Source organism: Diceros bicornis, chromosome 10, assembly GCF_020826845.1.
Source record: "Diceros bicornis minor isolate mBicDic1 chromosome 10, mDicBic1.mat.cur, whole genome shotgun sequence".
NCBI lineage: Eukaryota > Metazoa > Chordata > Mammalia > Perissodactyla > Rhinocerotidae > Diceros > Diceros bicornis.
This window is the reverse complement of record NC_080749.1, coordinates 79570277-79583660: the sequence shown is the minus strand read 5'-3', so window position 1 is coordinate 79583660 and position 13384 is coordinate 79570277. Positions and strand designations below refer to the sequence as shown.

Here is a 13384-nt window from a genome sequence, read left to right as displayed (position 1 = left end):
AAGAATAAATAGAAAAGGCCAGAAATGAATGAAAAGATGGTCAACTACTTTATGAACAAATTTAAATTAAAACAACAGTAAAATATTTTCTCACCTATCATATTAGCAAGGATTGCATTTAACACTGAGTGTTGGTGAGGATACGGGAGAAAAGATACACACAGTGCCAGCGGGAATGTACAGTGGACCTTGCTGGAAGACAGTGTCAGTATGTATCAAAAATCAGAATGTGCATGTTCATTGACCCAGAGTTCTTTGCTTAGAAATTTATCTTAAGGAAATAGATACACAAATATGTATATTCAAGGATTTTCAATATAATTTTTTATATTGAAGAATTGGAAAGAAATTATTAATAAATATGCTTACATCATTAGGTAATTGATTCAGCTATACCCACAGTGGAGTTCTATGTAGTTACTGTAAATGATGTTGTAACTCTATACTTATTGACATAGAAAAATGTCAATGCATAGCATTAAGTAAAAACATCAGGTCACAAAACATTATTGATAGTACAGTCCCATTTTGCACTTTACATTTTGTATGTACATTATATTTAGTAGACATTAAAATTTCTGGAAACATGTGTGTTCCCAAAACAAAACAGTAGTTTTCTCTAAGTGTTCGATTCATCAGTGGTTTTCACTTTTTGTTTCTGTGTACTGTCACAGTCTTGTACAGTGACCATGAATTCCTTTTATAGTCAGAATAAACAAAACATTTTCATTAAACGTCATCATTGTAATCTAGTTTTCTTTTGTCTGTAGTGGAGCATAGGTACTTGTGATTCTCCTATGATGACTCTTCACACATCGAAAGGCTTTCTGTCTACCGAGTAAAGAATCATGCTTCCTTTTTCTTTATAGCACTTACCTTTATTTTTTATCATTTTCTTTGTACGAGGCAATATAAGAATTCCTGGGATTAAATCCTGGCTCTACCACTTACAAATTTGTGACTTCTCGAGGCCAATTTTGTCATCTGTAAAAAAAGGATAGTTGTGAGAATTAAACAATTAATACAAAGAAAGTGTTAAGGATAATGCCTGGCAGGTAGAAAACACCTGACAAATGTTAGTTATTGTTAACCCTTGAGCTCTATGTCTTCCTATGTACTCTGTCTGCCCATTATCTCTAGTCTTATTTTAAGATGAATTTTCCTTAAGTCAAACAGAGAAAGACAAATACCGTGCGATCTCACTTACATGTAGAATCTGAGGAAAAAAAAAACAAAAACCGAACTCATAGATACAGAGAATAGATTGGTAGTTGCCAGAGGCTGGGGTGGGGGGGTGGGTGAAATGGGTAAAGGTAGTCAGAAGGGACAAACTTCCAATTATAAAATAAGTCATGGGAATCTAATGTACAGGATGGCGACTATAGTTAATAGTACTGTATTGCATATTTAAAAGTTGCTAAGAGAGTAATTTTTTTTTTTCCTGTGGGGAAGATTAGCCCTGAGCTAACATCTGTTGCCAATCATCCTCTTTTTGCTGAGGAAGATCGGCCCTGGGCTAACATCTGTGCCCATCTTCCTCCATTTTATATGGGACACCACCACAGCATGGCTTGACAAGCGGTGCCTCGGTGCGCACCCGGGATCTGAACCCCGGCCACCACAGTGGAGCACGAGTACTTAACCGCTACGCCACCGGGCCGGCCCCCAGAGAGTAATTCTTAAAAGTTCTCATCATACACAAAAATCTGTAACTATATATGGTGATGGATGTTAACTAGGCTTATCGTGGTGAGCATTTCAAAATACATACAAATATTAAATCTTTATGTTGTACACTTGAAACTAATATAATGTATGTCAGTTATACCTCAATAAAAATTTTTTTTAATTAAAAAGATGAATTTTCTCAACATCAGTTATTTTAAAGAGTGGAAAGACTAGTATAAGTAATTTATGTGTAACTATTGGTATATACTTATACAGATTCAGAACTCTTACCTGCTTTCCTGTGGTTTTCTAATAGGTTTACTCATGGGGTAGCAATACCTTTGGTCAACTTGGGCATTCCGATTTTCCAACAACAGTTCCTCGTCTTGCAAAGGTATTTTGGTGAACTTGATAACTTTTCTAGCAGCTTATTCCAGAATTCTAAGTTAATACTTAATATATTTCTCCATTTAATGTTTTAAAAAATTAGGATACTTCTATATTTGTAACCTAAATTTGTTTTGATGTACCTAAAAAAATTTTTAAAAAAACATAAAGCCACTTGTTTTCAAGGTAAATGTTCTTTTTTTTGTGTGTGTGAGGAAGATCAGCCCTGAGCTAACATCCATGCCAATCCTCCTCTTTTTGCTAAAGAAGACCGGCTCTGAGCTAACATCTATTGCCAATCCTCCTCCTTTTTTCCCCCCTCCCCCAAAGCCCCAGTAGATAGTTGTATGTCATAGCTGCACATCCTTCTAGTTGCTGTATGTGGGACGCGGCCTCAGCATGGCTGGACAAGCCGTGCGTTGATGCGCGCCCGGGATCCGAACCCGGGCTGCCAGTAGCGGAGCGTGCACACTTAACCGCTAAGCCACGGGGGCTGGCCCGTAAATGTTCTTTTTTTATGTTAGTTTATGTTTCTTTTCTTCTTAGCTTCCACTGTTCATTGAATATTCATAGTGCTTTTTTTTTTCAAAGGTAAAAATTTTTTCAAAGGTTAAAAAAAGAAAAAGTGCTTTTTTTTCCTAGGACTATGTTGTTGACTTCTGAGCTTTATACTACCAAATAATGTCTACTCTTTGACTTTTCACTGAAGTTTGAATTTTACATAACATTATTTGGTGGTGTTATGTCTTTGTTTTTTTTACATACATAGTTATAGAAGTAAAACCTTTTTGTAAACCTTTTTATTTTTGTAGTGAAGTTAAAAGTATAGATGATTTCTTCACTGTTGTGTGAATTGGTTTTAGTTCATGTAATGCTCTTCAAAGATTGGTAGGTTTTTAGTCCCTTTGATGCAATTCTAGAGGAGTGTTTCTCAACCTTTTTTTCTGCCCCACCTGTGGAAATACTAAATTCTCATCAGTAGTGTTGATTCCTTATAAAAGATTTGTTTGTTTTTGGGGGGATGGTGGGCGGAGAATGTGCGTGGTGATAGCTGAATAGAATAGAATGTGGAGCTCTTGTATTTGTAGTTCAATTCTGATATCTCCCCTATCCCAAGACATGTTCCCTCCACTGAGAGTCATAGAGACTAAAAAAGGATAGTTATCTCAATTTCAGGAACACGATTCAAATATAAGCTACAGTTAATATATATTCCAATAATTCGTGTATTCACTGTGCACCCATCACTATATATGACTTATGTGCTGCCTTTCCTTCCAGTGAACTTAATTTTACTGGAAAGGAAAGTTTTAAATAAAACATTAGGGAACAGTTAGTACTTCTAGCTCCAATCTTAAATAAAATGTTTTCAGTGTAAAACATTTCGGTGGCAGGCTATTCTGTTTCTGATATTTTATCACAAATAAAGATATGGTAAGTCATTGTTCCTTGTTTTTTGTTTATTTGAATAAAATAGAACATGCATTTATTCAGATGAAGCAAAGTTTTGTAATACAGCATGGAGACCCTGAGAATCAAATTTTTATTTAACATTTTAGAGTTGGATGAGAGATTGGAGTGTGTTATAAGGTTTTAGTTTCATTACTCTTTATACATAGAAAAATTACAGCGTGAGGATTTTGGGTTTTTTTGGGGGGAAGGGTGAGAAAAACATTTTGAAGTCATTTTAATTAATCTGTGAATTAAAAGTCAAGGCAGAGTGAGATCTGAATGAGTTTTGATTAGAGACTAAGAAGAATGCTCTTTACTCCTGCAAAAATTTTAATTCATTCTTTGCAAAATTAACAGAAAGTCAGTTATTTGGATAGCCTGAATTTGGGAAGATAGTGTCATGCTGGAAGAGGGTAGCTATAAAGTAGTGGAGACATGCACACACACACTAACACTCACACAATTACCTAATCACGTAGGATTTGGAGCCTGTCTAGACACACAGGATCTAACAGATTAGAGGGTTTTTGCTTCTCAGTCTAGGAGTCACAGCTGAAGTTGGGTCTGGTGGTTGGGGCAGTAGTTTCCATAGCAGAACACTTTCTTCAAATGAACTCTTATGCTTAATCCCGTACATAAAACAGATACACATGGAGCTACTTTAGTTGAAGGATGGAGCGGGGTGGGGACAGAGCCCTGGCACCTGCCTTTCCATGGTGGCTCCTGAATCACTGTGTGGAATCCTCAGGGTTGAAAACCATTGGTTTAAGGCAGTGGTTCTCAAACTTTTGCATGTCTGGAATCACCTGGAGAGCTTGTTAAAGCAGATTGCCAGGTTCCGCTCCCCGTAGCTCTGTGGCCTGAGAGTTTGCATTTCTAACATGTTCCTAGGTGATTCCTGCTGCTGCTGCAAAGACCTCTCGTTGAGAAGCCACTGATCTAAGGGGATCCATGTAGATGGGCTTCTAAGGGGTCCTGCCTGCTTCAGCATCCTGGGAGTTGGCACAGTGAAGTTACGTCAGAGAGCTAGTGAGTTCCAAGTGGGAAAACTGAGTTTTAGCACCCAAGGGTTTAGTTGGCCAGGGTGGAATTTAGCCTTGTTAGATTTTCTGTTTACATTGATTTTTGTGCACACAGCTGAATCTGTGTCCTAGCTGTCAGAATAGGGCTCTAGAAGGTTCTGGGTCTTTTGATTCGTAGTACAGGCTATGTTCTGTGGAGATTTCCAAAAATAACAATTAAAAAATCAGATCTGTGGCTTTTTCTTTTTAAATTCCAATTTTTCAGATTTTTATGTAAACAATCCAGTTCTAAATTTAAAAGCTGAACAAGAGATTCCTTCCTATTCCTGCATCTGTTCTGCAGTTGATTGGGTCCATTGCTGGGTGAGTTTTGCCCTCTGAGATATGACTGACTTTGCACCATAGTTGTTTAAGTAACATTGCGTTTCAGTTCCTGTGGATCTGAATTTCTATCTGATTCTTCCATCTCGGACAGATAATATCTTACTGTCGTTGCAGGTAAACAGTAAAAATGGAGTCTGGAGTGTAGCTGCAGGCCAGGATTATTCTTTGTTTTTAGTGGATACGGAAGACTTCCAGCCTGGGTTGTATTACAGTGGCCGACAGGACCCTACAGAAGGTGACAACCTTCCGGAGAATCACAGTGGTACTAAGACTCCGGCACTTCTCTCCTGTAGTAAGGTGAACAGGAATGGGATCCTAAGGCCCACATTGTATACCACGCCAGCAGTCTTGTTTTTTTATTATATGTATGGATGCCTAACTAGTATTAAGCATCTCTGAGTACTGTATTTAAAACTGCAGACCTCTTCCCACCCCCCTTCACTCCTTATCTCCTTGTCCTGCATTATTTCTCTCCACAGTGCATATCACCATCTAATACACTACATAGTTTACTTATTTTGTCTATTGTCTGTCCTCCTTAACTGGAAGATTCCTCAGAGTAGGGATTTTAGGCTCTCTCATTTACTCCTGTATCCTTATAGTAAATATTTTGTAAGTATTCGTTGAATTAACACCCTCATGTAGGAATATTGAAAAGTACATTTCATAATGAAGTTTCCTGACTGCATTCATGGAGCCCTCAGAGGTGAGTTAGAAATGGAGTAGATGAGTTTTTAACTTTAAATGGAAAGTAAAAACTTCAGGGGCCCGAGATGGGCTCGCGGCAGACCTGACAGGCCACCAACAGTGCTGTCTTTCCCATTGCTTCCCCTCTTCTTTAGCTTTTCATTTTGTTTACTGCTGTTTACTCCCTTCTTTTTCATTTGTTGATCTGAATTTCTTTGCTTTCCTGCTTTCTGTCTCTTTTTGGTAAACCTGAACCATTGGCCTGTTTCTGATTTTGTTTTTCCCCACTAAAGTGACTCACATCCTCAAAGTGATGTGCTACAAGGAAATTAATCCTCAAAGTTAGTACACTCTGGATTTCTTATTATTGAATAGTATATCCTGTGGACTGTTTCTTATCCTTCATGTTTGTTTTCCTGGCTAAATATGTAAGCTATGAATGTATGGGGACAAGATCTTTCTTGCTAAAGGCAACACTGGCCTGGCCAGTATTTGGGTCTTGACCTCTATATAGCCTGTTATTCCAGACATACTAATTGGCTGTTTGTAGTTGTTGGCCCTGACTCCACATTCCCCATGAAAGATTCCACAGTCCAGATAAAGGATGAAATAGGCTGATGAAAGGGATGAGGCTCTAAGGTGTATCTTTAGTTACCATGGGATGTTAATAGTTTATTGGGTCTACAGCTTGGTTGCCTAGTTTAATAGGAGTATGTGAATAAAGACATTGAATGTTTTTGTTCAGTAATGTCATGGATACATGACAAAAAGTCCCTTTCAAAGAAAATCCCTTTATGTTGTACTTTTTTTTTTTTTTATAATTTTTATTTATTTATTTTTCCACCAAAGCCCCAGTATATAGTTGTATGTCATAGCTGCACATCCTTCTAGTTGCTGTATGTGGGACGCGGCCTCAGCATGGCCAGAGAAGCGGTGCGTCGGTGCGTGCCCGGGATCTGAACCCGGGCCGCCAGCAGCGGAGCGTGCGCACTTAACCGCTAAGCCGCGGGGCCGGCCCCCCTTTATGTTGTACTTTTAAGAGATAAGATAACACCTAGGCCCTTGACATTTTGATATACAGCATAGAGATCCTCTCTGCTCTCATTTATCCTATTTCATGCAAAAAGAGGTCCTGAGACATGTATCTGTATCATTTGGATCTCTGTATATTTAGGATGTCTGTGGTTCTAAACACATGTAATGTGAAATAAAAGGTATGTGGCAATAAATAAAAGAATAGATGTGTATAGTTATATATAGATCCAGATATACATATGTAACAATGGTGCACTGGTAAACCAGCTATAAAAAAAGCAAACAAAACAAAATAAGCACTGGTCTTAGTGTTTGCCAATTTTTAAAGTAATTTTACTATTGCCAATTTTAAGCTACCAGTGGTTTAATAACCAACTTGCAAAATACGTGAATATTACCAGTTGGCTCTTGCCAGTTGATACACGCCAGCTTCAGTGCCCAAATTGCTGCTAGTAAATTATATTTTATCTTTCATCTTTTCGTCTCTGTTTCAGCTTGGATATATAAGCAGAGTGACAGCAGGAAAAGACAGCTATCTAGCCTTGGTGGACAAAAACATTATGGGATATATCGCCAGCCTCCATGAATTGGCTACTACGGAAAGACAGTTCTATTCAAAACTAAGTGATATCAAATCTCAGATTCTCAGGCCTCTTCTCAGTTTAGGTAAGTAGACACCCCCCTCACCCCCTACCCCTTCCCATGCCAATTAGCAAGACTCTTGTGTTATCTGTTCTTCCTATATCACAAATAAAGAAAACTTCTTGAGTTATGGTTTACTCTTCTCTTTCCATTCTCTTCTTTCTGCGCATAGGCATTCAACAACTTATAAACTATTTCCGCTTTGTCAGTAGCCCAGCTGCCCCTGCCCTGTCCTACACTCCTAGCGCTCTTTTTACTTGTGTAAGTAGGAGGTGGAGTTTTCAGAATATTCATGGCAGAGAAGCAGAAACAACTTTGGGAAAGTTGATCCTAGGAGCTAGACTTCTAAACACTTGTAGCCCCAGTAATCCTAAGATATCTTGCATTATATTACCTTAATTTTTCATTTCTTTGTTCTAGTTCTTAGAGTTATATCAAGTAGAGAATCCTTTGGATTATAAGTAGTCTCTTAAAATGTGGATAACTTGAAGAGTGTTAAGAGTTTTATCCCAATTAGCATGAATTGATTAAATCTGATTCCTTTTCTTAGCTGTAATCAGACACAAAGAGGGATTGAAGGTGAGGAGATAATACAGAGGAAATGGATTACAGCAGTCCTAGGTGGGGTACTGCTGTCCAGATAGACTAGGTACCTGGGGTCTCTAGGAGGTTAGAAAGGAATGCAAAATGGAGATGGGGACGGCTGTTGAAAATAAACTTCCCCTATTTCAAAATTTTTTCTAGGTTTGGCCCTGTGCTTAGAAAATGGAGAGGGAAGTTTTCTTTCTCTTTCTTTCTCCTGCACTCCTTCCTCAGCCCCCTGTGAGGACTCAGAATTCAGACCAACACTCTAGTACTTAAATTCTGCCTTGTTAGTGCATCAGTTTTTCCACCTTAAGGTAACATCGGCTTGTGTGGGTCAACCCATTGTTTTTAACGGGAAAAATCTGCTTTTCAAACAACCAATTTATAGTCTTTCTGAATACAGTTGCTTTGTAAATTGGGGACTGCGTTTTTTTTTTTTTTTTAATATGTTTTGCTTTTTTAGATGTTATAGAGTCCCTGTTCTATGAATTCCTCTCTAATGGGTGGGCCCAACACCCCAGGACTTTGGCAAGGGAAAAGAGGCAATCCACATTTGAAGTCTCCTGGATTGCTCTGAAAGGAAACTGGACTCTGCCTTTTCCCTCTCTTGATTCCTGATTCTATGTTGGTTTTACCTCGTCAGCCTGACTGCCTGGAGAGGAGTCCTAGAAATAAGGAACTTAGGACTGGGAAAAAACAAATAATATCCTGATGCCCTCTGTAAAGTTCAGAGTGACCTAGGCAGTCTGATTTTTGGATTGTCTTCTCTGCACTGAAGGGTTGGGCAAATAGAGCAGAAGTCAGTACAAAAAAGTTGAAAATGTTAACCAAGGTATAACTACAGAGGTGAGTTTAATTTCTGGCTGTCACTAACCGATTGTGTGAACTTAGGTAATTCACGTCCCTTCTCTTGGCTTCGGGTTACTTATCTTCAAAATGAGAGGAGAGTCAGATTAGCTCAGTGGTTCTCAAATTTGGCTGGTCTTCAGAATTACCTGGAAGGCTTTTTTTTTCAATATATCGATCCTGCGATCTTAACCCTGGCCTACTGAGTCAGAATGTGTAGGATCCCTGTGTGAATGTGTTTTTAACAAGTTCCTCAAATGACTGGATTCTGTGATCTCTGAAGTTGCTTTCTTTAACACTATGATTATTTGGCTTCCGTAGTTGAGAGTACGTCTCAACGTGTTAAGTATTTTTAGAAAAGGGGAATTTGTAATCTTGATCATAAGAAAGTGTTCAGGTAATAAATCTTTAGGTTATGTCGTCATCATCATCCTTGTTTTTGTTTCAGAAAATTTGGGCACTGCGAGTACAGTCCAGCTGTTGCAGGAGGTGGCAAGCCGATTCAGCAAGCTGTGTTACCTGATCGGTCAGCATGGAGCCTCCCTGAGCAGCTTCCTTCATGGGATAAAGGAAGCTAGGAGTTTGGTCATTCTGAAGCATGCAAGTCTCTTCTTGGATAGTTATACAGAGCAAGTATCCAGTCCTGTGTCATGTTCAGTCTCTGCAGGGTTACTCTGCCAAGGAGAACAGCTCCTTAATCAGAAGAGGCTAGATTAGGGAGAGTGATATAACGTAATAGAAATTGCAAAGCAGTATTTTAATCTTAAGCCAACTATAGTTCTGCATTGCCAAAATTTTAGTTTTCTCTAAGGGGAAAAAATGTTTAGAAATAATAAGTTCTCATATTTCCTTACATATTCTAGCAGAATGGTTGATAGTGTACTTAATTTACATAAAATGTACTATCATATTGTTCTTTAGAGAGCAATTTTGCTTACTTAAGTAAATTATACTAAAATTTGAGGAAATAAGCAACTAAACTAATTATTTTAAGACCAACTGCTGATTGTAAATATGGAGCTGCTCCAGTGTCTACATTTTACTGTTGTGTAGATAGAGGGTTTAAAGGCCACACTATCTCTAAAATAAAGATATTTCCTTAATAAAGCCTAGGATAGTTATCCAAGGTTCTTTCCATGTTTTTCAAGTAAAATATCCCAAGTGTAGTTGAACATTTAAATATTTCTCACTTTTTCTTAATTTGTATTTGACATTATGATGTGAGGCATAATTTGTGTTATCTTAATGTATGCTATGTTATGCTGTTGATCTGAAGTGTAGGTTTTATTCTTTCTTTATTCCTATCTCGTCCATCCAACAAATACTGACTGAGTACCCACTAGCTGCTGGGCGCTGTGTGGAGCTCCAGGACCACGGCAGCCGCCGTGTGGAGCCGCTGAAAAGCACTTGCCTCAAGGAGTTCACGTTCTGCTGGTGTTTGTTTAGGTGGTTTGTTTACATAAGTAATATATAGTTATTATTGAAAACTATATGAATAAAGATAATCAAAAAGATATTTAAAGTCCCCTATAATCCTACCACTAGAAAAAACATTGTTAATAGTGTATTTCTTTCTTTTTTTTTTTTGTGAGGAAGATCAGCCCTGAGCTAACATCCATGCTAATCCTCCTCTTTTTGCTGACGAAGACCGGCCCTGAGCTAACATCCATTGCCAATCCTCCTACTTTTTTTTCCCCAAAGCTCCAGTAGATAGTTGTATGTCATACTTGCACATCCTTCTAGTTGCTGTATGTGGGACGCGGCCTCAGCATGGCCGGAGAAGTGGTGCGTCGGTGCGCGCCCGGGATCCGAACCCGGGCCGCCAGTAGCGGAGCATGTGCACTTAGCCGCTAAGCCACGGGGCTGGCCCCAAATTTACATTTTAACACTAATGTACATTTGTTTTCTTTTTTGCTCAAGGTATTGCACATCTATTACAAATTTCCTGGTTATGGGAGGATTCCAGCTTCTTGCTAAGCCTGCCATGTAAGCATATATATACCTTCCAATTATTATTCTAACAACCAAAGATTATGTTTTATAGTATTCTGTATTTTTGAGTGCCCAGGAAAAGCTTTGACTTGGTCATTTTACCAAATGAATCAGGATGTAGACTTTCACTAACTCTTATAAAAGACAGATATTTTTAGCCCCTAATTATCATTGGAAGTAGTGTGCTGTTGAAAAAGCCACCAGATCTGGTCCCTCTTTAGTGCTACCACTTATTACCCGAGACTTTGTACAGCTCTCTTCACCAAATTGAGCCTAATGTTTTTATTTTTTATTGTGAGGAAGATCGGCCCTGAACTAATATCTGCCAATCCTCCTCTTTTTTTTTTTTTTTTTTTTTTGCTGAGGAAGACTGGCCTTGGGCTTAACATCCATGCCCATTTTCCTCCACTTTATATGGGATGCCGCCACAGCATGGCTTGCCAAGCAGTGTGTTGGTGCACGCCTGGGATCTGAACCGGCAAACCCCGGGCCGCTGCAGCAGAGCACATGCCCTTTAACTGCTTGCGCCACCGGGCCGGCCCCTGAGCCTAATTTTTTTTAATCTGACAAATGGAAACATTCTCTCCCTGGTTGCAAAGAATAAATAATGTATGTGATGTTACAGAGAAAAGTGCAAAGTATTACATAAATATAAAGTTTACATTTACCTTCTGGATAAGTAATAAATACAAAAGCCCTTTACATGAGGCTAATCATTCTGAACTGTGTAGTTTCTCAACAAGTGTTGACCTAGCAACAAAGGCAGGTTTAAAAAATTCAGTTGTATTTTAATGGTAAACATTTCAAATGTGTACTCATAACTCAGATTTAACAGAAGTTAATGTTTTGCCATGTTTGCTTTTGATCTTATATCCTAATAGAAAGAGTAATAACATCCTTATCTTATTTCTTGTTTTAAAGGGAATACTTTTAATATTTTACTATTGAAAATGATTACCTTAGGTTTTTGGTAAATATCATTTATGGGGTTAAAAAACTCCCTTCTATTCCTAAAAGTTGAAGAGCAATTGATTTTTTAAATATTAAACATCCTTGGATTGCTGAGGTAAATTCATGGTCTTTTTATGTATTAGTTTTTTAATACATTGCTTGGATTCAATTTGCTAATATTTAAGATTTTTGCGTCTATGTTAATATGAAGTTTTCCTTCTCCTCTAGACTTGACCAATTTTGGTAAGAGGATTGCACTAGCAATTATAAAATGAGTTAGGGAGCTTTCTCTCTTTCTCCATTTTCTGGAATAGTTTGAATGAGATAGGGATTATCTGTACTTTGAAGATTTGGTAGAATTCGTTTGTAAAAATGGTGTGGCCTTCATGAGGCCATTTCCTGTAAAGAGTTCTTAAACTACGGATTTAGTTTCTTTAATGGATAGGTCTGTTCAGGTCTTTATTTCTTCTTATGGCTTTAATTGTTTATATTTCTATGGAAAATTGTTCATTGCATCCTTGTCTTCAAATTTATTGACATAATATTCCTACCGTTATACCCCCTATTTTTCATTCCTATTATTATTTACTTGAGCCTTTTATCTTTTTATCTTGGTCAGTCTTGTCAGCAGTTTACCCCTTTTTATTACTGTTTTCAAAGATGAAACTTTAGTTAATCCTTTCCTTTCTTTGCTTTCTATTTCATTAGTTTCAGCTTTTTATTTCCTTCTACTTCCTTTGTCTTCACCTGTTAATCTCTTCTGACTTCGTGAGTTTAGCATTTAGTTCATTAATTTTTCAGTCTCTTTATTTTTCTAATGTATTCATCTAAGGCTATAAGTTTTCCTCTAAATGTTGCTTTAGCTGTTATCGTAGAAGTTTTTTTTTTTTTTGTGTGTGTGTGAGGAAGATCAGCCCTGAGCTAACATCCATGCCAATCCTCCTCTTTTTGCTGAGGAAGACCGGCCCTGAGCTAACATCCGTTGCCAATCCTCCTCCTTATTTTTTCCCTTTTTCTCCCCGAAGCCCCAGTAGATAGTTGTATGTCGTAGTTGCACGTCCTTCTAGTTGCTGTATGTGGGACGCCACCTCAGCATGGCCGGACAAGCCATGCGTGGGTGCACACCCGGGATCCCAACCAGGGCCACCAGTAGCGGAGCACGCGCACTTAACTACTAAGCCATGGGGCCAGCCCTATCTTAGAAGTTTTGATACGTTTTGTTTTTGTAGTCATTCAGTTCTAAATATTTTTATAATTTCCATCGTGATTTCTTCTTTGATTCATGTCATGTGCTAATTCATTTCCAAAATACAGGGTTTGGCCTTCATTTTTTTTGGTGACAGGTTAAAGAGTGTTATATTTTAACCTTATTTAGCAATTAAAAAATCCTTGATCTTGCTATTTTGTTTAATATTAATATAATGGCACCACTTTCTGTTTTTTACTTTCAGCTTTTCTGCATTGTATTGTTTTTGTATATTTCTTTTTTTTTTTTTATAATTTTATTTATTTATTTTTCCCCCAAAGCCCCAGTAGATAGTTGTATGTCATAGCTACACATCCTTCTAGTTGCTGTATGTGGGATTCGGCCTCAGCGTGGCTGGACAAGCGGTGCATCGGTGCGCGCCCGGATCTGAACCAGGGCTGCCAGTAGTGGAGCGCGCGCACTTAACTGCTAAGCCACGGGGCCGGCCCTGTATATTTCTTATAAACAGCAAATGGGTGGACTTATT

At 38.2% G+C, this 13384-nt stretch overlaps 1 protein-coding gene across 10 annotated transcripts in view; it reads left to right on the top strand.

Annotated features, from left to right (window-relative positions):
* Positions 1 to 13384, top strand: part of ALS2 (alsin Rho guanine nucleotide exchange factor ALS2) — a 74094-nt gene that overhangs the window by 27664 nt on the left and 33046 nt on the right. For 7 of the 10 annotated variants that reach the window (XR_009221443.1, XR_009221442.1, XM_058549606.1 and 4 more), the window contains exons 8-12: positions 1985 to 2062; positions 5028 to 5210; positions 7130 to 7301; positions 9157 to 9337; positions 10629 to 10694. Coding sequence is in view for 8 of the 10 variants with exons in the window: in XM_058549606.1 (XP_058405589.1) it covers positions 1985 to 2062; positions 5028 to 5210; positions 7130 to 7301; positions 9157 to 9337; positions 10629 to 10694 (680 nt within the window). In the remaining 2 variants the exon portion in view is untranslated. Of the gene's footprint in view, positions 1 to 106; positions 320 to 1984; positions 2063 to 4398; positions 4772 to 4794; positions 5005 to 5027; positions 5211 to 7129; positions 7302 to 9156; positions 9338 to 10628; positions 10695 to 13384 lie in introns of those variants that run through there. The other 3 variants (XM_058549611.1, XM_058549610.1, XM_058549609.1) reach the window with 3 other exon arrangements.